The sequence below is a fragment of the Falco cherrug genome, chromosome 3, assembly GCF_023634085.1.
Source record: "Falco cherrug isolate bFalChe1 chromosome 3, bFalChe1.pri, whole genome shotgun sequence".
Lineage (NCBI taxonomy): Eukaryota > Metazoa > Chordata > Aves > Falconiformes > Falconidae > Falco > Falco cherrug.
In genome coordinates, this window is record NC_073699.1 from 108,401,349 (window position 1) to 108,427,633 (window position 26,285).

The window sequence follows — 26,285 nt, forward strand, 5'->3', positions numbered from 1 at the left end:
AAACAGCTTTCAACCATTGCAAGTGTTTTAAGCTGCTGTAATAAAGAGGGCATGAGGGAGTTGCTTCAGATTTTTTTTTTAATTAAAATATTTTCAGATGCTGTCAATAAGTTTTTTTGTTACCTATTCTGCTTCACAGACAAATATGCAGGGGTGCTGTTTTCCTCCTGATGTGAAGTGCTTTCTTAGGTTAATGACACTGAGTATTTAAAATCAGAGCAATCGTATTAAGTGTTTTGTTGTACCAACAGTAGAAGCCTCATTGAGTTAAATTGGTTTCGCTACGTTATCTATTGGATTAGAAAACCAGTTAAGAGCTGATGCGAGAGCTTTTACTTTAACTTGGATAAATGCTTTCATTTTTACCCAGAAGGAGGACAGTCATTTCTGTATATTAACCTCTTAATACTGCTGTCACTGCCAGCATTACTTCCAGACAAATCATGCGGTATCTTGCTCTTCTTCATCTTGTGCCTTCTGATCCTTCTCAATCTCTTGAGGCAGCAACAGCAATTTTTTAACATAAATAAAGTCGTCTGCATAAGTGCCCCACAGAAAGCCCTCATGAATACAGAATGGTACTTTCTCTTCTGTTGTCAAGGCCAAAGTAGAGTTTTACAAGCCCCTGGGCACTGAATAGGCAGGATTTCATTATGGGATGAAATCTCTGAGGTTATTTTGATTTTCCTTCTAATGCATTTTATCTTCCAGTTCAATAGTTGGAATGTCTATTTTGTCTGTTTATAGAAGCTCCAGTTTCTGTATATCTACATTTTATTAACACTTCACATTTAGAATGATTACATTAACACATATCCCACTCTTTCTCACAGACACGCCAGTCCATAGAGCAGTATTCTAAATTGCTGGAAGGAATACAAATGCTTTCAGGTACAGCACAGAAAAAGTGCCTTCTTATCTGTCACACACTTTTTTTCTCCCCCCCCTCCTTGGCACTAGTAGAACCCATCCAAAGTCAGCATTCAACTGACATCAAATTCTGTTTATTAAGGGCATAATGAAATTAGAGTTGAATAGGTCATTGTCTTTAGGTGTTAATATGTCTAGCATACTAATGTTTGATGATTTTTAAGTATGATGATTTCAAATAATAAAAAAATACAAATAAAGCACAGGCAAAAATACAGAAGATTCAAATTTATGCAAAACTCCAGTCATTACACCATACTCTTGTACTGAAGTTTCTCCTTGAAAGAGTTTGAATGGCATCTGACTTTTCTATTTCTGGCTCTGGAAACAGATTTAAGAAAATCCCACTCTTGATGATGGAGGTGTTTTGTCTTGTGCTACTCATGCAAGTGCAGTAACAGTAGCTGAAACACCTGTTCTCCCCTCTGAGTCACCTTGTTCCTGAAATGGACACAATTGCCATATGTATGCTCACAGTGCACATTTCTGAGTGCCTGCAATGTCTTCCCCTTTATTTATGCTTCTGTCTCCAACATTGTGATAGTCTAGCATTCTGGCTGGGGTATTTTTGTGAGGAAAAGATTTCTATCACCTTTGCTTTGATTAGTCACAACTGAGCTGTGCACCTTGAAGATCAGCAGTCAAACTAGAGAACAAATTCACTGAATAAACCTTTTGAAGAAGTCAGCAGGGCACGCAGCCCATGACTGTCTCCCAGATGGAGAAGCAACTAATTTTGTCCAATAACCCCATGTGATTACTCAGTTGGCTTCAATGTAAGGAGTTATGTCAGGTGCACAATTACAAACTATTACTGCTGAAATAATTAGATTAGACATTGCCTTCATAATATTTGCCTCCTCCTTCTTGCTAAGTACTCCAAATAACCAGCCAGTGCACACTAGTGGGACTGGGTCAATGCTTTGTTCTCTGCTCTTTAACAACTTTAATTCCGAAATCATGAATTATTTTCTTATGATTTATACTCCATAGGAACTTGCTGCGAGTATTTCTTCAGCTGAATTTAGTCAATAATTTCAGTAGATACTGAAGTAGTAGATACTATCAGTAGTAGATACTGACCCTGACAGGCAATGTAATAAACTAATAGCTAGAGAAACAAGCAGGATACAAAAAAGTTAGATTCTACTTTCTGCAGCAGTAGTTAATCTACTGATTTTAAACCGAAGATTATTTCTGATTTATGTAAATGTAACAGAAAAGAATAAGGCACTATGGCCTTTCTAAAGGGTGTAATATTGTTGTGGTGATACTGTTCAAAGTGCTGAGCAGAGTATTTCAGACTTGCTACAATCTCACCTTGCCTATAGAAGTGCATCATCCAAGAGTTAAATTTAAACTTCTGAGGCATCCAAGGCTAGACAAGAATCAGGTCAGCCGTAAACTGAAAAAAAGTTTGGTTTTAAGCTGAAAGGAGAGGTAGAAAGGGAACTTAAGATACGTCAAGGACCTGACCCAGGACCATGGAAAAAGCAACAACGTAGTAAGGAAAACACATTGTAAAGTCATGCTTGTGCTCGTTTTATTCCACTCTGCACTTAATCATTATATAAAACAGCAAGAATGATTCAGAAGAGAGCAGGAGAGGTTGAACTTCCTTGGGGAGAAAGTGATTATGACCAAAAACACACTTAGAAAAAAATTGTGTATTTCTGTAATGTAGAATTTCATCAACATCAGGAACAAACACAAGAAAAATATAGGAAGAGGAGAAGCAGGAGGAAAAAGAAGCCTGATTACCTGCGTAATATGGAAGGAGATGCAGAATTTCATGAGCTTTCTGGATGAGGTGAATTAAATTAATATTTTGCTTTAATTCAGAAACTATGGCAAATAGCATCATAAGTACTAGTTGGATGCACTTACCTAGTTGGAGGGTAAGAGTTTCTGTCTCTCCTGAAGGGTTTTTCTTCTGTAAAACTCAAAGATATAGGAAAGAAATCAGTATCATTGTATCAATTTTGCAGATGATGCAGTGAAATGAATTAACTGAGATTCCCCGAAGTCAGTGGCAAGATCTTGGAGCAAAATTTGGGTGTCTCAGTCCAGGGCTAGACTGGTGAGAACGTTGTGGAACAATTACAGTTCGATGTTAGTTTGTGCTTTCAAGCACACTCTCGGCAGATAGTTTTTCTGTTATAACAGAAGCTAAAGACTGAGGTGAACCTAAGTCTGAAATACCACGGGAGCTTATTTTCTGTTATAGCTCAGTTCAGCATCATTATTTTTTCTTCAAAGCATTCTCTTACTTCAGTGATACTGAACAAATTTTAAGTTATGAATCTGTGTTAAAATGCTCTATCTTTCAGTGCTGGTCATATGAAATCAAACCATATGTCACAGAGAAGTAAGGCAGGAGGAATGTGCCCACACTCCACTGTGATCAGATGCTTGTTTCATCCTTATTGCAATTCAACTATTAATCATTAGCCACTATGTTCGAGATCCCCATCTTCAAATCCCAGTGCAGCTCTTCTCTTACGTACAGTTTTTAGCTTGTTCAACCTTGCACCTCCCCATGCTCCCTTCCATCATACCTTTCAACCACTTTCTTTGCTTTAGTCTTTCCCTCCCTCTCTCTTTTCATATTTTCTTTTATGTCAGCCTCTATATTTAAAACCACCTCTCACTCTCAAGGCAACAAAATCCTCAAAAAAACAATTTCCCTTTTGAAGTGCCTGACATTGGTTTCCTATACTAACAGTGTTTCAGTTGTTTTAATCCATACCCCAATATATTTACTGTGGAGTTTTTTAAAGATTAATTGTGAAACTTATGTTTGTTGTGAATACTGTTGTGAATTCATTTGCTGAGCTCACTGGAATTATTTACAGAACAGTGTTATTTTGCATGAGTTGGGTGAGAGAATCTAGTCCTGAATTAGGCAGCAAATACCCACAAATTTCAAATAATGGAAGTGAAGAGACCTAACATATTAAATCAGCCTCTGAATAAAAATGGCAAGAATATCCAAAGCAACCAAGTAACTTAAAGCCAGTTACGACATTTTTTTACTTCACTCGGCTATTTAGGGACAGATGCAAAAAGGATATTTTCAGAGGCACACATGGTAGACATTCACTAAAAATTAACAGAATGAATTCTAAAGTCTTTCCTGAAAATGGAATCTGAGTTATTTCATTATCAAGCACCTTTAAAATTTTTCCCAATCCAACATAGGAAGCCTGAGCTTTCCCTGTGTTTCTAAATAATTTCATCTATTTTGGGGCCTATTAAACTAATAAACATTAATGTGTTTAAGTGTTTAAACTTTCATTAGCTTAGATCTGAAATGTAATACAGTCATTATTAACAATTCAGTAGAATTTTACGTAGTATATTTTATTTCATGCTGTGACTAAGAGCATTGAAATGTTTTCAATAATTTATCCAAGACAAATAATTTAAGAAAAAGTCTCCACTCTCCTGTATTCTCTTTTACTTTGTTCATGAGATTTTTATGATTAAAAACTCCAACTTCAGCACTCCTGTTAAACCTAGACCATCCCACAGAAGGCCAGATGCAGAAAATCAGTCATGTGGAAGTAAGGAATTAGCTCTTCCATTACAAAAAAAGAAATTATCTGAGTGTGAAAAGCCAAATCTTCATTACTGATCAACCTTTAAAGTGAAGGAAAAACATGGTAATTTAAGATTTAAACTTTTGCTGCAGTATGTACATATGTAAAACTGTCTTATGGTAATACAGGAAATAAGGAGCTGGGATTGTTTGGCAGAGTACAGCTATTATTGTATCAAATCAGACCAGTAATAAATTGCTGCTTTTAGTAGGAATTGGTAGCAGGACTCTCTTGACTTTAGAAGTGTCTCAAGCTTGTTGGAAAATATTTTGAGAAGACATGTATCAATACAGTTACAGCAAGGGCTTTTTAGTCCAAAGCTATTGTTCATTTTGTAGCTCTCCACATGAATTTTCTTTCTTTCTTTTTTTTTTTTTTTTTTTTTTTTCACATCGTGTACGCAACCCAGTATATAACATTGACTGCTGCAAATGCTGCTGGGAACACGGCTCTGGCATATATATCAATGGTATCAGCATCAATGGGCTTAAAGAGGGACTTCAGACCACTCTTTTTATCCAGTTTCATTATGTGCTGCTGTTTTGTCTCTCCAGTTTCTATTTCTATTGTGCCATATGATCCAGGCAGGCTTCTGGGAATTCGGTGCTGCCTATTGGAAATGGCCAGTTCCTGGTTCACACCAGCTATGGAAAGGGAAAACAGAACGATGGCATTCTTCACGTTTATCTGCAAAGGAAAGAGGAGAGCCTATAAGAGCAATTTCTAGGGCATAGGTATGTACTTCATCCAAGCTAGCCTGACCATGATACTGACATGAAGAAATACCTGTGAGACTCATAAATGCTGAATGGTACTTATTACTTGCTTATCACATCTAAATTCTGGTTATAATTTTACATGCTCTGAATTACTGAAGCACCATTGAGACAGCATGCTTAGGCCCTCCTGACTGAAGATAATTGACTGGCTATAATACATATATATTTTATATATAGATATATAAAAAAATATATGAAGGAGACAGTTATCACATTGTGTGGCCAATAGGCAGTTCTCAGGCTCTTGTCAAAGCTGAGAGAATGTGGAGGTGGGACAGAAAATGAACATGGATCAATCATATTCGCTACGGCTTAATAAAACCTTAATGAATTCACCGTGCTCCATCACTAACACACATATATGTACATGAAGAAAGCAGGAAAGTGCATCTGGAGTTCATGGAAGAAAATTCACCTACGTACTCCTTTGTTTTCACTGGGCTTCCTACCTATGTAACCAGGCTAATTATATCTGTATTTACCATAGGCAGCTTGGGCATAAAAATGTGGTCTCCAGAGGACAACACTGAAGACTACAGGCCTGATTTTCGGTTTGCTGACAGCATTTTATTAGGCTGTAGCAGAGCTAAGAGTCTTAGCAGAACTAGCTACTGAAGAACACCTCCTAAAAAAAGGCCTTTCTCCCCCATCTCCTGTAATACTGTTGTAATGAGTTTGCCCTGACCCTACAGGAGCAACTCAAAGTTACTGTATCTTACACTGAGGACTGGACAAATATCAAAGGGTCTAAATATACTCTCAAAGTGTAAGATGTACAAATTTGGCTCAAGACATGCTTTGCCTCTCTTCTTATTCATTCTCTCTTTTTCTGCATTTCCCATCTTAAATACAGCAGCAAACCATGTAAGAATATGTTGTCTTTAGTGCTAACCATGCTCAAAGGCAAATTAGCAGTTGCATTTGGTTGCTTGTCATATTAATGTGACGAATGAATCAGGATATTTTTTTCTTTCAAAAGAAGTAGAAGAATTTGCTTCCATAGGAGAAAAAGATCATGATGCAGGGTGATTGCTTTTGCAAAGTTATTCACAGTATTACACTTACTGACCTCTCCGCTCTGCCTTCTCGCCTTTATCTTACTGACCTCTCCACTCTGCCTTCTCGCCTTTATCTTGTTCTTCTGCTTTTTCATGTAGTCAGCATTGAAATGTGCAAATGCATATTCTACCAGTGCAGCGAAGACAAACACATAGCAAATCCAGAAGTAAACATCAAGCGCCTTGATGGCAGATGCTCGTGGAAGCGAAGATCGGGCGCTGACCATCAGTGTAGTCATAGTAAGAACGGTAGTTATACCTGCAGTGTAGCATGAGAAATTTTACTTTAGGTTTCACAGTATACACCACAATAAGTGTACTTACTAAGCTGAAGCTGAGGAATATTTTCACAGTAGAAGCCTCCTAATTTTATGCCTTCTGATTTTCAGAACAGGAGAGCTTGTAAAAAACTGTGCATTTGTATGAATGACTAAGGAAGCTTTGAACATGTTATCCTTGGTTCTGTTCTAGATCAGCACAGACAAAACCAGAAGACTTAACCCTCGAAAACGTTGGCATCTAGACTTGCAACCCTTACTCAGGCAAGCAGATCCACAAGCTCTAGGAACATTTTTTTGTCACTGTCCCAGTTCCTTCAAATCAATTCTTTCATACATCTGCCTCATATTCACTGTTGCTTTTAACCCTGGTTATTTTCTGTTCTTTACTGAGGCAGCTGCTCTGATAGCATGACAGAAATTAAAACATGAGGGAAATCTTTTAAAGGATCATCCCTTCTGCAGATGTAAACATAGTATATTCATAAATGCACCTTCACAGAAAATGAGAATTATTAGAGAGCATAATTACAGCATCAGCATACCCCTCCCCTGTTAGTTCCCCTAACTATCTGTTTTACCTAATGACACTCTGGCAGGCACAGCTGACTGACTGATCCAGAAGGATACCCACGACATGGCCACTAGTAAGATAGAAGGAACATAAGACTGAATGATGTAAACTCCTCGATTTCGTCGAAGATGAAAGTGGAGACTGAGCCTGGGAAACTGACCTGCTGGAAAAAAGAGCAGACAGAGAAGGACTCTGACTGTGAGAATTGCAGTTAAACTGATATTCAAAATAACATTTCATATAATGACACAGATCGACATTCTTAAACATATTTCGGACAAGATCACAAAAAGCTTTTTTGAATGTTCAATTAGTCTTCGTAAACCCTGCACAAATACCACAGTTCTCATCAGCTAAGAATAGGTCAAATTATTTGTCTCAGGTCATATCAATGCCAGATCTGAAAATAAAATCATGAGTCTTCTCAAATAACAGTATTGCTTCAAAATGTGTACTGTCTTATCATCTGCTGTAGAAAGTCCTCCAGATACTAAATTTAGATTTTTTAAAAGGCCAAGTTAATTTCAAACTCAAAAAAGAGCTTAGAGGAGATGTGCAGCATAAATGAGAATCTGAATACATGAAAGAGGATGAAAAATCAGCAGGAAAGAAATTACTCCAGTCTTTTACAAACATTGCAATAAACCCAATGCTACGCATATACACCGCTGACTTCTACTGGATAGAATTAGAATGGTCTGACTGTACGTCATAAGCCACGTAACATCAGGGTCAATGGAAATTTTTCTTTAGCTGCAAATTTAGTTGCAAATTAGGTCAAGAAATGTGAGCTATACCTCAAATGTTTTTTATCAGGTGCTGTCTGGCTATTCCACGCAGTATTTTGTCAAGCATACCAAGCTAAAGGGCATAATATGCTACAGTGGCTACCTGAAGGCTCAGCGAAGGCTGGCATTTTTTACAAGTGTAAGCTTAAGAAAACTCTTATCAGAAACCTGACAGGTTCTTAAATTACTTAAGAAGAAGGATTTTCTATTATAGATATAGGAGGTTTCCCTATGCAAGGAAAAGTCAGATACTGTCCCTGAATTGAAGAGAGATCCTGTTACCAGATTTGAAGTTCATAATTTCTGTTGTGAAGCGGTAGTTGGTAATCGTGAATTGAGCAAGCTGCAGCTTATCTAGCCCATGGATCTCCTCCTGGTTTTCTGACCAGTGGTAGACAATGTCCTCTGAAGAGTAGCCATCTGCCAAAAGAAAGCTGAATAAGCACAAAGTTTGAGGAAGAAACAACTTGGGGGACTCAACAGTGGAATTCCTCTAATTCCTCTGCTACGCTAGTTGTGATCAGTCCCATTGCAAACATGCTGTGACTCAGTCTGGATAATTCATTGTCCTGGCAACATCAGCGTTGCCAGTGTCACATTGGGGTAGCTTTCCTGCAGGGAGAATAATCTAAGCCAATTCACACTGACTGGCAATATGTGATATGTGGTATGGCACAATGCACTTCAGTGTCATGAGAAATATTCAGATTATCTCTTAAAAAGCTCATTTGCATACTGAAAAGTAACAGTTACTGTAGCACTCAAACTAGCCTACTTACCCCTGCACTGTGCTTGGATCTCAAGAGTCACAGAAATTTCTGCTGGTAAAAGAAAATAATTACCACACCTAATCTGTCTATGCCGATCCTAGTGAAAACAGATCAGAGAGTAATTCTGGACTGCAAGTCTATTGCCAAGTTCTCACATCGATTTTTATGAGATAGGTACTCTGTACCAGTCAGGCAGCGTCAAGGAAACAGGTTTCCTTGTCAGGGATTCTCCTGGTGTCCTCAAAAAATGTGTCCAGTTGGCTCTGTCTCTCCCCTTCCAAGCCCTACAGGGCTTTTTCAAATGGACACTGCATGAAAGTAAAGTATGCTGCTGAATTGTTCATACGAATCCCCACTCATGGAAACAACTGTCAGCACCACCCCCACCCCCCAGCCTTAAAGCAGTTCAATAAGAAAACAAGATCTATGCAAACTGCTTATGCATTGTTTTTCTCTCAGTTCTCCTCCTAACAGCTTTTGAACCTCTTTAATATTTTCAGACCAAAATGACAAAAAGGTAAAGGTTCCAAATTCTTGATTTCCTGATTCTTGAAATTCTAGATTCTTGGAAGTTTTGTATGGCATGATGTGTAGAGAACAGAAAATCAAACTTGTGCATGCGATTAGAGAACAGCTGTATAACCCAGACCCATGTCCATTCTGACATGCACCAGCTAGCTCGATAATCACGTGTACATCGGCCTATTAAAAATCAGACTGCAGTTTGGCATGCAGTATAAAATCAGACTGCAGTTTGGCATGGGTGCCAGCTGGAAGGTAACACCTAGGAGAGGTGCAGGGCACCAGGGACATGAGAGAAGGGGGGAAACACGTATGAAGAAATGTATGTAATATGCAAATCCATAGGAAATCGATCTTTGCTAGTTTTGCTGTTAATGGACAGCTTACTACTAAATCATTCACTTGTTTAATGAGCTTTATTTCTGCATGTTTGTTTCACTGAAATCAAACCCGTCAAATTCAATTAAAAAATTCAACCACCACCAAAATTCCCTAGAGAACTTGCTGGGAGAGAGAACCGATTGCTGGTTCACTGTCTGCTGCCTCTGCATTTGGTGATAACGTAAGTAAAACTGTAGATTGCTATTTTTGACAAGATAAAATGGTATTGTGGTTAATTGCCTATAAAACAAAGTCAGTGCTAAAAAAAAATATATATATATACATATATATATATATATATATATATATATAAAAACTTGCATTAATAGGCCAGGGATCTGTTCAGAAGCTGCTATTCACAAAACTCTGGAACCCTCGGGACCTGTCGACTCCTTGACATAAAACCCACAAAAGGCCGGATTCATTGCCATTGATGGGGTGGCCCCTGCTTGTGTCAGTGGTGAATTTCATTCAAAAGTATTAAGTCTCATGGGAATTACATGCTGATTGTACGTAAAATACAGGTTGGACAAAATACAAACTTATTCTTCACCCTCCTTTGTGAGTACAAATTAATTTAAGCCCATCCATGCAGTATTCTGATTGGTTTCTGTGTAACAGATACAGGAATGCCTAGGCAAGTTAAACAGCTATGTAAGTGTTAGTCACAATGACATTCATTAAAAGCAGGGAGTTCTTTCTTTTTCCTGTTTTCTCATGAAGAAAAAATAGCACATCAGATTTTGCCTGTGGGCTTCTCTACTAGTTCTCACTGGATTTGATGCAAACCTCAGTAATGCTAGTGACTGTCCCAATTGCACTAGTTTTATGTCAGGCACAAAGTTCCAGACATTTGTCAGCAAGGCTGTAGGTTGTTCATCTTCACTAAATTAAATCTATAGTTTTGAATTGGATCACAGCTGAACTGCTATTGAAAAGTCCCTAGCCTAGTGTCCAACACAGAGAATTAAGAGGTTCATGTTTGTAGCCTTTATTTCTAATTCCTAAGGCACCACTTACATTTCATTGACTAAAGCAGAAGCACCCCAGCAAACTTCAGCAAGCTAAATACCATATGTGCAGGCTTTAAACAAAATATAGGTTATATGAAACACTGTACTCAGCCCTTACAGCTCTCCAAATCCAACATGCATTCTTGCTCATCCATGGGATACTTGGAAAGGTCCATGTCACAGGCCACTGTTGAGGTAATCCTGTTCCAAGCAAGTGAACACCAGTTAGTTACATTCTGATCGAGCCTTTTCCTCAGAACGTGAAAGACTAAATCAAAGACTTTGAAACCTTAATACTAGTACAGGAAACGTTTTCAAAATCCTCATGGCTATTGCCTTTACTAAGTCTGTGGGAAACCCAAAGGTGGGGGGAAATCGCAGAAAGAACAAATGACTTGTCTAATGTCAGAGGAGGCTTCAGCTACTTCTGATGATAAAAAGGACTTTTCTGAGTCAAATCCACTTCCTTCCACTGTCCCCAAGATCACTACCAGTACCTTAAGGGTGACTTTGGACTTACAATTTCAAAGATACACACTTGTTATTTTTTCAAACATTACACAATTAACTGTAAATATAGTTACTGAGTTCTAACAAGAACACTCTTCCAAAGGGAGGAAATACTACTTTCTCTGTTTGAAAGACGGGGAAGTTGAGGATAAATCAGGCTTATAGTTCCCTTGGAAAATAGTGAGAGAGTAGAGAACAGAATCTTTACTCTGTATTCAGCATCTCCTCGCCCGGTGACTGAATAGTTGTAAGATACTTATCTCCACATTCTGAAAGTGATCAGTGGTTATGCAGTGGAAAATGCATATGTTTCCAAAGATACCCTCCTGGCAGTGCAATCTTTGTGAAGCAAAGGGATCTCTGATAGGAGTCACTACTACTTCCATTTTAAATGAATAATTATTTTAGGAAGTCACCCTAGGAAAACTGAGTGATTCCTTTATAGTGTGTTCAAAAAGTTAATACATAATAGATTACACTTGCACTCTTTTTCACTCACCTGATGCTGTATAAAATGACTCCATCTGGCTGCAGCCTGATAAGTTTGTTTTCCACAGTCACATCATGGAACCAAGCAGACTTGGCATTTACTATGAAAGTATCTGGCAACCAGAGCTTGTCCACAAACCGGCTGTCTAAGCCCAAAGTTTCATTGGTGTGGTTGTAAGACAGACGGTCATCTCGCCAGCTCTGGTGCAAAAATACTGTCATGGTATATTCCTATGACAAGAGAAATCCCAATTAAAAAGTGATGCTAAACAAATACAACAATCATGTCTTGGGAGTTGGTCAGAAATCATTGTGTTAGCCTAGAAACATATTAACTGCTTCCAGTGCAAATAAGTATTTTTATATTCAGTCAACCGTAGAGCTGCCCAAGCATTTTGATTTCTGTCATATGTTTCTACCATGGATAAAACCAAGATATGAAAAAGTGATTCAATGCCAGTGTTGTATATAACATGTTGCAAGAGTTGCATATGTCTTAATGAAGAAAATCAGTTTATATAGCTCCACAAGTACAGCTTTTGGTTTGGAAGGTTTTTTTTAAAGCAAAACTAAAAAAATGAGTGAATTTACTCACTGTCATGAAAGGAAAGGATAGAGAGAAAGCTAAAGTTTATGTTTTGAAATTAAATCTATTGTGTTTCAGAGATGCAGTTAATCCATGCCTACACATGTTTATGTGATTTGTAAGTTGTTAATACTCCACTGCTTTATGGGAAAGTGTTTACTTAAAAGTGAGGAGCACCTCACAACAATCGTTCCCTTCACTTCTTTTTGGAAGTATCTGTGGTGAAAGGGAATTTGAAGTTGGTGTTCATGTTTAAAATGAGGCTTTTTGTTAGTAAGCACTGCACAGATCCAATTTTGCTAACTGTACTAAGAAATCTTAGTGACTTACACATGTCCAGATTCTTGTAATTGCCAGTGTCTGTCAGAATGGACTCTGCCCATGTCTTAAAATACAGTGTTTGTTCTTTTCAGTCTCTTCTTGTGGCAATTTCTTCACTCCGAACATGCTGGGGATCAACTATCTCTCTATTGAATGTTTTCTACACTTCCTGTCATTGCAGTACATACATTCACAACTTGGTAGGTGTAACTGATAACGTACCATGTTCACTTCTGAGATGTGGTCAATGCTGGCTACTTCAATTGCGAGAGCAACATTAACAGGAGGACCTGAGGAAAAATGTTTGAATGGGGTAATTTACATCATCATAGTACCTATAAAAATATAGATGACCCAAGTCTGTTAATTCTTTCATACAGAGCGAATTCATGAAAGTGTTTCCCATGATAAAGTATGCTTTCCATCTACCTTAAAGCAAAAGATTTAAGTCTTTTACAGATTGCATCCTCAATTTCCAACAGAACACCTCGCTTCACTATAAAGGACATGAGATCTAATCACAGCTACTGAAAATTATGGAATCCTTTCTGGAAACCACATCATCTAATTTAAGACAGCATGACTTCAAGCAAAGAGAAATTATTGCCATTTAATGTAATCCAACATTCCTTCAATTTAGGTATCAGTGATTTAAGAACTGTATAAGCACGAAAACTGCATTGCAAATTCTGTTGTACAGTCTGTCTTTTTTCAAATTCAAGCAAATTTTTGATTCGTATTATTTCAAGTATTCAAGTAATAGATAATCGCAACCTTTTAATCCTGTAGAGGATGAAGTTCACATAAACATCAGAGGGTAGAGGGACTGTAAGAAACAAAAGAGACATTATTCTGAAAGTCTCACCTCCAATCCCAGGCCTGAAATTACGTGCATACCCTTTCATCAAATCATCCAGGTTGGGTAACCAGGATATTTCGATGTTGGAACCTATGTAATCTCCGATGTCACTCATAGCTCTAGGTGAAGAGAACAAGTATCTTTTAAAACTTGGCCATGTTTACAAACAGAAGAATAACAGAAAACGGAAGATATATTGACTTCTTTTACACCAGAGACCACCTACAATATAATCAGTTACTGGTAATTTAGTGAAAAAATACCGTATATAGATAGGAAAACCATTTCAGATATTGCTGTTTAAATCAAAACATATTTCAGGCAAGACTATGCTCTCTTCCTAAAATACAAGTGTGTACTTTTTTAAGGTTTTTTCTTTTAAAAAAAAGAAGTAGCAAAAAAAAGACTAAGAAATATGAAGAAAGCATGAGAGAAACCAGGATACTTTGTATACTGCATAAAATGCAGCTGTGGATGCTGAAATGCAGCTATCTGGGTAGCAGGACACAGCAGCTGTGACGGCTCCTAGTACCACTATGGAACAGCTGAGATCAAGAAGGCTGGTACATTGTCAAATCTGATGGGAAAACAGTAAAAATTATACAGCTGGAATTTGAATTTAACATCTTCAATACCGTGAAAAGTACCATTGAGCCTTGGAAATGTGAAAAGCAATGCTAACAGAAGGTGTATAAATACATGAAAACTGCAAAGATAGGGTCAAAAAGGGGATCTTGCTTAAAAAGTGACCAGCTGAAAGCACAGGAGCACTGAGGGGCATGTGCCCGAGCCAGCACAGAGCTGCCCACGGTTGGACCCGAACGTGGGGTGCAGCAGCAGTGGTGGGAGCTCAGGAGGTGCTGTCCACAGGTCCCCAAAGTCCCAGGGGTTCCCCTGCATTCTGAGCCAAAGAGGTGGCTGCCTGTGGTCCAGGGGACTCAGGAGCCTCCCGAGACCTCAAGAGGGGCTCATGGCTCTGCAGTGTGAGGAGCTGCCCATAGTGGTGAGCCTGAAGGCTTTGGCCATTGTCCTGGGACCTGAGGTGTGCTCCATGGATCCTAGGAATGCAGGGGCAAGTCCTGACTATGGGTCTGGATTTGGGGCCATTCCTGTCCGTGGTCTTGAGCACTGAGTGAGGTATCCATAGCACTGAAATGTCGCGGTCCCACTCCACCTTCCCACAGGTGCCCCAGAGTTTTGGGCATCTATGGATGGTTCCATCATGCTGGGAGGGCCCCAGCTCACCTGCTTGTGCTGTTTTGTGCTTGCCAGCATCAGGCAGTGTGGGTGTTTGGCCATCTGTCCTCAGGTTAGGAGTGTGGGATGCCGTAATGCACGCGTCCTTTTGTAGTCACTCTTGGACCTGAGTGAGCCAGCAAACAGGTGGTAGGTTTTGTTTGGGAGGTAACGTGTGGCTGTTGGATTTGTGCAGCACACCACAGCCCCCCTCCCAGGAATAAGGCTCCATCTCTCAGGTGCTAGGCATATGCTTCTTTCTGATCCAGTGATGCTCCCTGAAGACATTAGCACAGTTTCTTGTTGCCATTTTCCACCACCTGGCAGATGACAGCCCTTCAACCTTCCTGGTACAAGCAATTATGTGGATATTCCATAATCTTTTCTAAACAAAGTCAAGCTTATATTATCTTCATTAACTGTTTAAACTGAGCTGGCAGGCTTCATTTGAAGAAGATCTGTGCCTGTTCACATAATTCCTTTTGCCAGCATTGTGAGTGACACGACAGGAATAGATAAATGAAGGACTGTGACAATGTCTACCACAACTATTTGCTAAGAGACAAGTTGCCAGCGGTTTGAAAGGGCCTGGATCTAAATGCAAGTACTATATCGAAACTGTCTGAGCACTATTTTAGCATCTTCCACCGAGTCCAGCAATAAATATGGCATTTGAGAGATATATATCACTAGTAACAGAAGAGAAACTAGTTAAACATCGATGAAAGGCTGCAGAGTGATATACCATAAACATATTCTGCCTTAGCACTTACATAACTTTTCTTAGAGTGTTCATGTGACATTGACCCACATAAAGCACATGTTTTTTCTCTCCAAAATATGCCAGTCTGGGCATTCAGCTCAGCACATGCCGTTATGGCTAGCACTGTAGCAGAGTATCCTACAGTAACCAACTCTTCTTCACACAGGGGACTGAAAAAAAAATCTTTGATCAACCTGGTCATAAAATTCTTGCCCCACATGCATGGAGGCAATTATATAAGGAAGGATTTCTGGGACTATGATGGAATATAAATTCTGAGCAGTAGAGACACTGAAAACTTGCATTAGTGGAGTTGTCAAAAGCTTAAGTGACCTTAAATCACAGCAGCACTGCTCCGAAGTGAAACTTCATTAATTCACCACAAAATGTTAAAATTGGGGATATATATTAAATTGCCTTTATAATGTTTCCTTGCCGTGAGCCCAGTGCTGTATGTACATCTTAAACTACTATCTCAGGTATTTCTCAGGTTCCTGTATCTCTTCTGATTAAGGATCTTGGAAGACTCCGAGCCATGTTTTCAGCTACTTAAATCGGAATAACGTAATTGATTTAGACAACAGCTTTGAAGATCTATAACAGATGTTGACCGAGCTTTTTCCTTCTTTATTGGGCCTCATCAACTATATAAACACTTCTATCAGACTGCTGTTTCCTATGTGCTGGTCTTTCAATCATCTGACTGTCAGTATTTACTTAAATGAAATTATATTTTCGGATGGTAAGGTATGGCTTTGTTCTCATACCATCAAACATTGCAGTTCAGGAACACTTTCATTTATTTTCTTTTACATTCACTACCCTATTTCTGGAAATACTAAGGCTATCAGCTAATACAGAAAACAAATACTTTTTTACATTAAGACCTGGGGCAGATGAGAGAATACATGACTGTGTTGAAAGTATTTTGTTTAAAAATGTACTTTATTGTAACTTGTCTCAGCCGTAGATAGGTAATGGTATTCGTAATCAGCAAAATGCCTGAACTCCTTTTATAGGTAAAGAATGATACTTTATGTCTTTTCCTGATTAGAGAGAATAACTACAATACACTTGAATGACTGTATGTGCTTAAAATCTCTTTGCCTTTTCAGTAGAAGGTGGTGCTCTTTGATTCCTGTTGCTAAAACTGCAGCCAAGTTCTGCAAAGTGTTTTGAAAACTATACTCAAGTCCAAAGGTGACTGTACTGTAGGGACCTATCTTGTGTGCCTGATCTGTGAGGGTGGAAGAATCTAGCTTATGCTTCCTACGTACACAGTAGTATGAAAGTGCTAGGTACAAGTTGTTGTAAAACCAGAATACCATGTATATTTATGAGTACCCAACCCGAGAAAAAATAATAAAAACAAATTCTGCTGCTCCTCTTTCACAATAGTTATTGCTACTTGCATGCATCAAGAACTCATCCGCAGATAACTGACTTACAATCAGCCACTTGCTATAAAAGAAATACTGTCATTGTAAGAACTGCCAGGAGCCTCATCTTTTTGAAAAAGCATTTACAGTGTGCAGCAGTTATCCTGTGTCGTATTCTATTTTCATGGCATTAAGGAGAGCCATAGAGCTAAAAGGAAGTTAAAATAACGAGAGAGTTGGGTTAAAAACTGTGGGCTGTAGTTTGCTGTGTGTTTTAAGCAGATTACAATCTAGAGGGAGTTTTGCTTAAATATCCATGACACAATTAAAAAGAATCTTGTTTCTATTATTAATAAAGCCTTAGGGTCAGATCATCAGTGTAACAAATGTGTTGAAGTTAGTAGAGCTATATGCACTTAATACTAGTGGGAGGGTTTATTACAGTGTTACAGTATTACAGCTGAAATAATTTTACGGCTAGATTTACTTTTTTGATGTTTATACTACTGGTTTATTTTAAAAAATTTTTGAAATAGGCAACAAAATTACTCAGTTATTGCCATTCTCACACACTAGCATGGTGCTCACAGAAAAGCTTCTAGATACTCAAAGAGAATACGTGAATCAGAATAACCTACAGTTTCATTTACAAACAGTTATCGCTGAGTTAACAAAAGCTTCTGCTAATATTAGATTTTTTTTCATGCAGATGATTAAGGGACTAGAGCATCTCTGTGGAAAAATGAGGAAGAACTGAGAGAGCTGGGCTGTTTAGCGGGGAGGAGAGAAGGTTCGGGGGGATCTTGTCCGGGTACACAGATACGTGCAGGGAGGGTGTTCTGGCAGCAGAGCCAGGCTCTTTGCAGTGGTGCCCAGTGACAGGACCAGAGGAACACAGGAGGTTCTGCGTGAGCATCAGGGAACACTTTTCCACTGGGAGGGTGACTGAGCACTGGGAGAGGCGGCCGAGAGGTTGTGGTCTCCCTCCTCGACGGTATTTAAATGCTGTCTGAACGTGGTCCTGGGCAGCTGGTGCTGGGTGGCCCTGCTTGAGCAGGGGGTTGGAGCAGAGGTCCTTGCCAACCTCAGCCATTCTGTGAACCTATATTTTACCTTTAAACTACCCAGACTGACACGGAGGCTGACAGAGCAAGGGAAATAACACAGACCAAAGAACTAATGCAGCAGGGGCTGTATGCTTGGGTGTATAATTCAGCAGGGCGTAAATGTGCCCAGGTTCCCCTTGTGTCAATCTGACATGTGCTCTTTAGGTCTGAAGTCATCCCAGGTCCTCCAGCATAGTAGAAATCTCCCATTCCCCTCTCTTGTCCCTCAAGATGATTGAGGGAGAAGAGAAATAACACACTCAAGAATATTATTCTGCCTATAATATTTTCATTTCTTTTTTATCTGTTGAAGATAAAAGTGTGAATATTAGCAGGTAATATAGCAGTCCTCAGTCAAAAATGACAACTTTGCGAAGCAGACCTTTGTTTTCATGGCACGTTACAGACCAGTTGTTGTAACTCCTTTGAGCCATTCCTCTAGACTTCTCTACATCAGATCCAGTGCTTTAGAGTTACATGAAGAATGGTGGGAGAATTTCACTCATCCTTGATAAGCAGTTGGGATTATATATGACCTAAAATATTATTCTTTTATTGTACCTGAAAAAAGAAGAGCGGCATAGAAAAGACACGTTGGAAGGGATTAACTTTTTATAGTGTAAGCAATAAAGATGAAAAAGAAAGGAAACTACTATTAGTTGATTCAGCAACTTCACTTCCTGATGTAAGCTGCTGTAAAGCTTGTTCTAGTGAGAAAAGGACTTTGTAAAATTAAGCGATGGATTTTTAAAATTCAAAGGGCATAACAGCTCATAAAAAAGCTTATCTTATCTTTGCACCAGACCAGAGTGGCATGCCTAGCTGACAGAATGGCAACATAGTCATGAGTACTAATATCACTCTGGAAGTCATTCCCAGATCTAAAGCTGAAGAAGATGCTTTTTCATCCACACTCTGACTCTGTGCACATGTCATTTCAAGCCTATATTTTGGAGAATATGTTTAAATCTGCCCATACCTGGAGTTTAAGCATTGCAAGCACTTCCACAGAGCTTGTTGTGAGCAGCAGAAAACAGATTACTGCTGTTTAAACTGTGAAAAGAACAGTTAGTTCTCTTGTGCACTTGACAAAGGGGAAAGGAAGTCACCACTGATAAACTGGCCAAAACTATGATTGCTGAACAATTCTTCTTTGCTGAACAAAACTGTCCTTGACATGGATTAGGGAAAGCAACTGCAAGCAATGAATCTCCAATGACAGAGCAAGGAAATGCACCTCTTTCAGCAGCTGTAGAATACGAAGCACATGTATCTCCAAATCCTTTCTATCTTTCTCCCAGCTGCTGCAGAACAGTTGCGTTCTACTAATGTGGAGTGATCTGGAGGAGAAGGATCAATCAGCTTGGACAGCACATCTTTAAAGTGTTTGTCAGGCAAGTGAGGTATTAGCCTGCGTTCAATATACTCCAGAACGCTGCTTGAAAATGTTCGCTAGAAATTTATCAACATTTCTAGTAAATATCTGGTATTTAAATTAGGCCAAGGAAAGAGACAGTCTTTATGTCCTGTGTGAATGTGTGCACTACAGCAGCTGAACAAGAGATAACATTGGCAATATTATTTTGGCACAGCAGTGCCACAAGCTGTAGCAGCAATGCAAAAAGCTCAGCAGCATCTTTACGTCAGTGGCCAATGAGATACTGACTTTAGGTCACACTTGTAGGGAGAGCGCACTAACCTTCTGACAAGCATGTATAGCAGTAAGCTGTGGAAAATCACTTTTTGCATCTTCGGTTTCTTCTTTAAATCGCTAACCTGATTTTATGCAGGACTGTGACATAGTTGTTATATGAATCTTAACCTGGTAGATGGAAATACCAGTTTGACTGATGCTGAGGGATGGGATGGATACATTTCATTTTCTTTGAGATAATCTTTTGGGGGCAAATGTCCCAGATGTCACTGCCACTGAAGAAAACTTCTTGTTGGGAAAAAGACAAGGAATATCCTACAAGGTCAGTGAACAATCTGGCTTCTGTCAAACTCCAGGATTATCCAGAGCAGTATGTGTATCCTTCCCATCTGCCATTCCTGACTCTAAGTGAAGCTCACTGTAAATGTGTTTTCTATTTTGAAATGTAATTGAAAAAGCATTAGGCTTAATTCATGGCAACCTTTTGAACATCAAAGCCCTTATTTCCTCTCTGTGAGTTTTAAGCTACAGAAAATGGACCACCCTGCATACATTCACATGTTAAAGCTGTTCTGTTTCCATGAATAGAAGTAAAAGGCTGAGGGAGACACACAACAGAAGGACAATTATATGCAATTATCTAACCGTCACAGAATCTTATATAAAAGATACACCTATTTTTAATAAGAGAATTAGAATCTCCTTCAGTAAAGAATTACAAAGTACAGACATACACCCCAAAACTCCTATCAATAGTGCTCTTTACCCACATAAATGAAGAAATATTTCACTAAGTGTATTTCAGCAGATGATCTCATTCACTGTGGCACATTTATTATTGCAGCATCCACAGCATATCAAACTCTGATAAAATAGTGGAAGCTACAGTCTTTGCCCCAGACAGCTGTCAATCATATAAATGCCCAATTTCCTGCCACTAGTCACTGTCTCAAAGGGACCAAAAATTACTACTTTTTAAAAATGTTTATTTGAAAAAAGCACTGGCATGAGAAGGATGTGCTGACTGAGGCTGAATTTGATTCACTCACTTCAGCCAAATAGCACACATGACAGAGAACTTGCTTCAAATACAGCTCTCTAAAGCACCCTGGAAGGATATTCAAAAGTGCTGTGAGGAAGCAGGCTACACGTATTCCCCACTTCCCTCCTCTGCCAAACCTTAACATTATTTTAATAGGTAGTTTTGCCTTTGGGAAGTCTTACGTCATACCACTGAGTTCAGAACTCACTGAAATATTCTTCCTTTTTTTGACTATCTTTTTGCTTACACCTGTCAATATACAGTCCATAGAACTCGCAAGCAGAGAATTTAGTGGGTTTGTATGGCCTCTGACATCATAACCATGAACCACATTACGTTTAGAAAACAAAATTAGAGCAATAAAATGTACCTATTGGCAGTTTTACCCATTATTATAAAACCAAAGTATTAATAAAATGCGGCTTTTCATAAAAGCATCCTTTACCAGAAATAATTATATGTAATAACATATTACAGAGCTCCAAGGAAGAATGATAAGGACATTAATGTGCTTCTTGGGCCCTTGCAGGAGGAATTATTTCATAGGTCATCTGTGTGTGAGTGATTTTACTGATGCAAGGATAAAATTTTGGTTTAGTTCTGTTTAACTCAACAAAAGTACACATATAAGCAAGGTTACTCACTTTTTACAAGATTAACAATTCTGCCATAGCCCCACTAAATCCTGAATCTTCAGAAAATTTGTACTAAACAGAGCAGCTCTCTTTGACCACTGAATGTCTTACACTTTGACATATTTGGAAAAGTAATACAAACCAAACAGTTGGAATTTCACAAGCTAGGATTTGCCTTGCCGTACTCTCTGCCATGAGTATATGTATTTCCAACAAACAACTCATCACTATTGTCTAACTGGAGGAAGAAAGGCAAGTAACTAGGTAATTAATCCAGATATAAAATACTGCATCCAACAATTTATAGGTTGCACGTATCCTGGCTGTTGCTGTGCCTAGGAACAGACCTTGAAGACAGAGGCTGAGAAGGCTGACTCGTGTTTAGATTTTTTTTCCCCTCTTCTTTTATACTCAAACAGTCCTTTTCAACCAAAATACTGAATCCTAGCCCAGGTGCAGATAGAGAAACAGGATCATTGAAATGATAGGCAAGATCTTGATGCCCTTAAGTCATAAGCAGTGTTTTCTCTGCCTTCACTGTAATACTGGATTGCTTCAGAGCATGAGGGTGTCAGGATCTGACCCTGGATAACAGATTCAAGGTCACAGGATAAATCAGTATGTCAGTCCTGAATAACAGCAGTTGACTTGACACTTCCTCTAATGCAAGATGCTTTTCCTTCCCAGTGAAAAAATCAGTTCTAATTAATTCCAGAAACTATAACAGCAATGTTATGTCTTACTATAATTATCACTGCTTCTTATACTCCTCTGAAGCTATTAATAATGTTTGTAGAGTAGAAGTAGGAAGACCCCTTTAATACCACAGCCATCTCTGCTGTGGGTGATGTAGGCATGTTTTTACATGCAGCAAGTTCTTTTTTACTCCCCCTTCTCTTTTCATTGCATAATCATGGCAAGCTTTCTCCACATACAGCCTCCAGATCTGTAGGAGAATATACAGAGAACGTAGCTGGTTGCCTAGCTAACACCTTCTGAATAAATGTGACTGAGAATTGCAAACATATATCTTTACAATTTATTATTTTAAGAAATGGTTGGCGTTCTTCAAACGTTTTTTCTAAGATTTCTGCTAGTCTCTCTTGTCTCAAGTTCAGGACAACTTAATGAACCCATTAGAAAGGAATGTCTGTATTTTGGGGGGTTTAATTGCAGCTATGGAGGCCCCAAGCGATGATGCTCAGTCAGTACCCCACTGGCTGTGCTGGGTTTATGGAGGAGTTTCACGCTGGAACAGGCCCCCTACAGAGCTGTTTGGGGGGATGAGCCCACCGGGATGTGCGGTGCCATCACAAGAAGTAACTGGCCCCGATTTAAAGTAAGTGCCCTCGGGAAAAGGCTTCTGCAGGCACCCCGTTAAAAACAGCCCCCTCGATTAACCCAAGGAACTGCTGCTCCTGAGGAAACTTCCGTCAAGACCCCTTTGTCTACTGAACACTCCCTGGAAGCAGTGGCAGCCCCGACATGGGGGCACCCCCGGGCAAGGCTGGGGGCTCCCCCCAGAGCTGGCGTTTCTCACCCCAGCCGCACCGAGAGAGTAGCTGTCAAAGGCCAGTCTAAAAAGAACGATAAGAGGTTTTCTTACCTGATACACCTGTGCTGCTGGGTGCACAGTAGAACCAAGGCAGGAAAAACCCAGGTAAGAAATTCCATTTTACTCCCATTTATTAGACAGTGACAAACAGAACCCAGGTTCCCCGGCTCCCTTGGCAGCTCCAGAGCTCCAGTAGTGTTGCCATCCTGGCTTGCTGTGAGAAGTTGAGTTTAAAGCACTGTATTGTTGCTCAGCAGCAGCCCCCACAGTCTCTACAGTGCCCGGGAGCCATGCAGGCAACCCGCGCCGGGCAGCGGGTGGCCCCGGCAGCGCTCCCCCGCCGCCCTCCGCCGCTCGCCCAGCCCGCCCGGCTGCTTGCCCAAAATAACCTCCGAGAGGCCAGCCGAGTCCCGCGGAGCGCTCCGGGGGCACTAGCCGCGTCCTGTGCGAATCATCGCGGCGAGAAGGAGGAGGAGGAGGGAGATGCCGCAAAGGGCAAAGGCGGTTTGGCCACGGGCAGTCCGGCGGGATGGAGAGCAGGTCCACCGGCGGGCGAGCGGGGCCCCGGGCGCCGTGTGTGCCGGAGAGCGCTGCCGCCGCCCCCGCCCGCCCCCCGCCAAGCCCGGCTGCACCGCTCCGGGGCGAGCGCAGCTGCAGCCCGGCCCCGAGCAGCGCGCCGGGGGGAGAGGGCGTATAAATATGGGGGGGGGACCCTGCCGGGGGCACGCTGCCACCTCCTCGCTGCGGAAAGCCGGCCCCGGCTGGCGGCAGGAAAGGGAACGAGGCAGCCCCGAGGTGTTACAAACTTCTGCCTCGTCGCGCTCGGCTGGCTAAGGGGCTCCTCTGAAGTGACACGCTTCAGGTGACTGCGGGGAGCAGGCAGCGCTGCACCCCACGGCTGCAACCCGCGGCTGCTGGGGGGCCGGCAGCGCTGCACCCCACGGCTGCACCCCACGGCTGCTCGGAGGTCCAGCATCGCTGCACCCCGCGGCTGCTGGGGGCCGGCAGCTCTGCACCCCGCGGCTGCTGGGGGGCTGGCATCACTGCACCCCACGGCTGCACCCCACGGCTGCTGGGGGGCCGGCAGCACTGCACGCCGCGGCTGCACCCCACGGCTGCTCGGAGGTCCAGCATCGCTGCACCCCGCGGCTGCTGGGGGCCGGCAGCGCTGCACCCCGCGGCCGCACCCCACGGCTGCTGGGGGCCAGGCATCGCGGCACCCCACGGCTGCTGGGGTGCTGGCATCACTGCACCCCACGGCTACTGCGGGGCTGGCATCACTGCACGCCACGGCTGCTGGGGGCCGGCAGCGCTGCACCCCACGGCAGCACCCCACGGCTGCTGCGGGGCTGGCATCACTGCACGCCACGGCTGCTGGGGGCCGGCAGCGCTGCACCCCACGGCTGCTGCGGGGCTGGCATCACTGCACGCCACGGCTGCTGGGGGCCGGCAGCGCTGCACCCCACGGCAGCACCCCACGGCTGCTGCGGGGCTGGCATCACTGCACGCCACGGCTGCTGGGGGCCGGCAGCGCTGGCGCCCGGTACCGCCGTGCCCCCGCCCCGGCGGTGCCTTCCCCCTCTCGGGGACGCGGCTCGCCCCTCCGGAACGGGACCCATCGCACAGGGTCCGCAGGGAAGCCGGCCGTTCGGGCTGGCCGGGAGTTCGGTTTCATCTTTACTTGCAGGTCAAACTCGATTTTCTCCTCCATATTCGCTCTTTTCTTCTCTCCTCCTCCGCCTTCTCTGCTTTTTGGTACTGTTCAATCTAGAATGACAATTTTTAAAACCAACCCACAAAGGACACACTGCGAAGGAGGCATTTTAAAGAAATTAAAAGCAAAAATGAATGTATAGATACCTTAAGCAAACTAAAGGATGCACCTGTGATAAAGTGCTCGATTTATCTTTTCCTAGGCTTATTTTTCTATTGTCATTTAATACCAATATTTCAAATGGCAACTAAGGGGCGGTGGGTGAGGGGAATGACAGCCCCATGGGATCCAGGAGGAGAACAGACGTACACAATACATACACAAACATACCTCCACAGACACATAAGATCTTATGTCACAAACGTCTTAAGAACGACGTGGGGGGGTATTTTCTTTCTGATCTTTTCCTTCCTTGCACATTTCAATGGTCATGCCTGCAGCTAACGCATGCTGAGAAGGAAAAGACCTAAATTTAAACTCAAGAAGTTGGTTTGTTACATGAAAACTGTTTGGGGTTTTTTTTGGAGGAGGGAAGCCAAAAGGTTTTTAATGGCATTTACAGGATGACATACAGAACAGAATGATTTTGTCTCTCTGTATAATAGAACAGTTTTACACCTTCCAGGATATTCTCAGGTGACATTTTTTCACGTTTTTCCTATTCTCAGAGATGGTGTTCCAATGAGCTATGTACCTATTCTGAGAATCCCTTAGTATTGTTTTTCTCTGGCTAGACAGCCGTCATCTAATTTACTAGTAAAAAAGAACAGTTTTCCGTGTCATCAGCAGACACCTGTAAAAATAGCAAAAATCAGCCGAGGCAATTTGTACATTTAGAATGAGTGTGTGTATATGTGTATTTTATATGTGTATAACGCATATATATGTTTATAACACATAACATATGGAAGTGTCTGAGTGTGTGTATTTGTGTGTTGGTAGATGTACATCAGGGCAACATATGCTCTGAAGAGGTAGATGTTGCTACACGTTTGGCCATTAAAACAAATGAAAATACAATGGCAATCCCCTAAAAGAATTGTATTTCTACGACTAAACTTTCAGCACTTACTTTGATCCCATGAAAAAGTTCTTTGCTGTCAATGGTTCTGATACTGCAAAAAAGAACAGGAAAAGTATCACCTACATATTTTCTCTAAATTCATTAAGCTAGTTCTCTTTCTTACTTCTCCTTCAACCACTATACTCCTTTTTCAGGAGCTCTACAGCCAAAAGCCCACAAATTCTTCAATGCAGTCATGATGGGAATAGGTTTAGCTTCAGGATTTTAATACTTTTCTCTGAAAAAATCTGGTAATCAAGGTGTATATTACCAGCGTTCTGATTATCCCTGGAAAAAAAATAACCGTCACATTCATTTCACTGGGCATTGCATAGGGATATTTATCGAATTGCTGAAATCATCTCGAATGATCAAGGTTTTATACTAGAGATGTGGATTAATACTGTCATCATGAATGGAAGAAACATATACAGGGAGTTTTCCATCACCACCACAATAGTGCCTGGGTTTAACAAAATCTCAGGTTATTTTCACAGGACTGATTTAGCTACCACTTTGTGTCTGTACTTCAGAAAAGGAGATGTTCTAAGATGCATTCCCACACAATCTGAAAATATGTAAGTTCTCTCAGATAAATACGTTACATTCGATGTATATGGGCCCTAATTATAACCTCTGTATTATATAGAAGAAGGATAAACACTAGGTCTTTCAGCC

The 26,285-nt window shown here is 41.0% G+C and overlaps 2 protein-coding genes across 4 annotated transcripts in view; one reads left to right on the top strand and one right to left on the bottom strand.

Moving 5' to 3' along the window:
• CFAP74 (cilia and flagella associated protein 74) overlaps positions 1–26,285 on the top strand; it is a 92,332-nt gene that overhangs the window by 10,545 nt on the left and 55,502 nt on the right. The window lies entirely within an intron of this gene.
• GABRD (gamma-aminobutyric acid type A receptor subunit delta) lies at positions 907–23,607 on the bottom strand. 3 transcript variants are annotated; one of them, XM_005437810.3, is made up of 9 exons: positions 22,882–23,607; positions 13,467–13,579; positions 12,824–12,891; positions 11,705–11,925; positions 10,814–10,896; positions 8,292–8,429; positions 7,229–7,384; positions 6,417–6,628; positions 907–5,219 (listed from the first exon to the last, which is right to left on the bottom strand). In XM_005437810.3, exons 1-9 carry the CDS (start codon positions 22,947–22,949, stop codon positions 4,920–4,922), a joined length of 1,359 nt encoding a protein of 452 aa, XP_005437867.1. In that variant the 5' UTR covers positions 22,950–23,607; the 3' UTR covers positions 907–4,919. The 3 variants fall into 3 exon arrangements, with proteins under 3 accessions (XP_005437867.1, XP_027659177.1, XP_027659178.1); XM_027803376.2 differs by having other exon boundaries at positions 6,381–6,628; positions 22,882–23,601; XM_027803377.2 differs by having other exon boundaries at positions 6,381–6,628; positions 7,229–7,381; positions 22,882–23,600.

Coding starts and splice junctions, on each gene's coding strand:
- GABRD (XM_027803376.2), bottom strand. CDS start 22,949: ATGGAATTTCTTACCTGGGTTTTTCCTGCCTTGGTTCTACTGTGCACC. Junction 12,892..13,466: donor TTTCAGGCCTGGGATTGGAG/GTGAGACTTTCA, acceptor ATTTTTCCTCAG/GTCCTCCTGTTAATGTTGCT. Junction 7,385..8,291: donor AATTATGAACTTCAAATCTG/GTAACAGGATCT, acceptor TCTTTTTTCCAG/CAGGTCAGTTTCCCAGGCTC.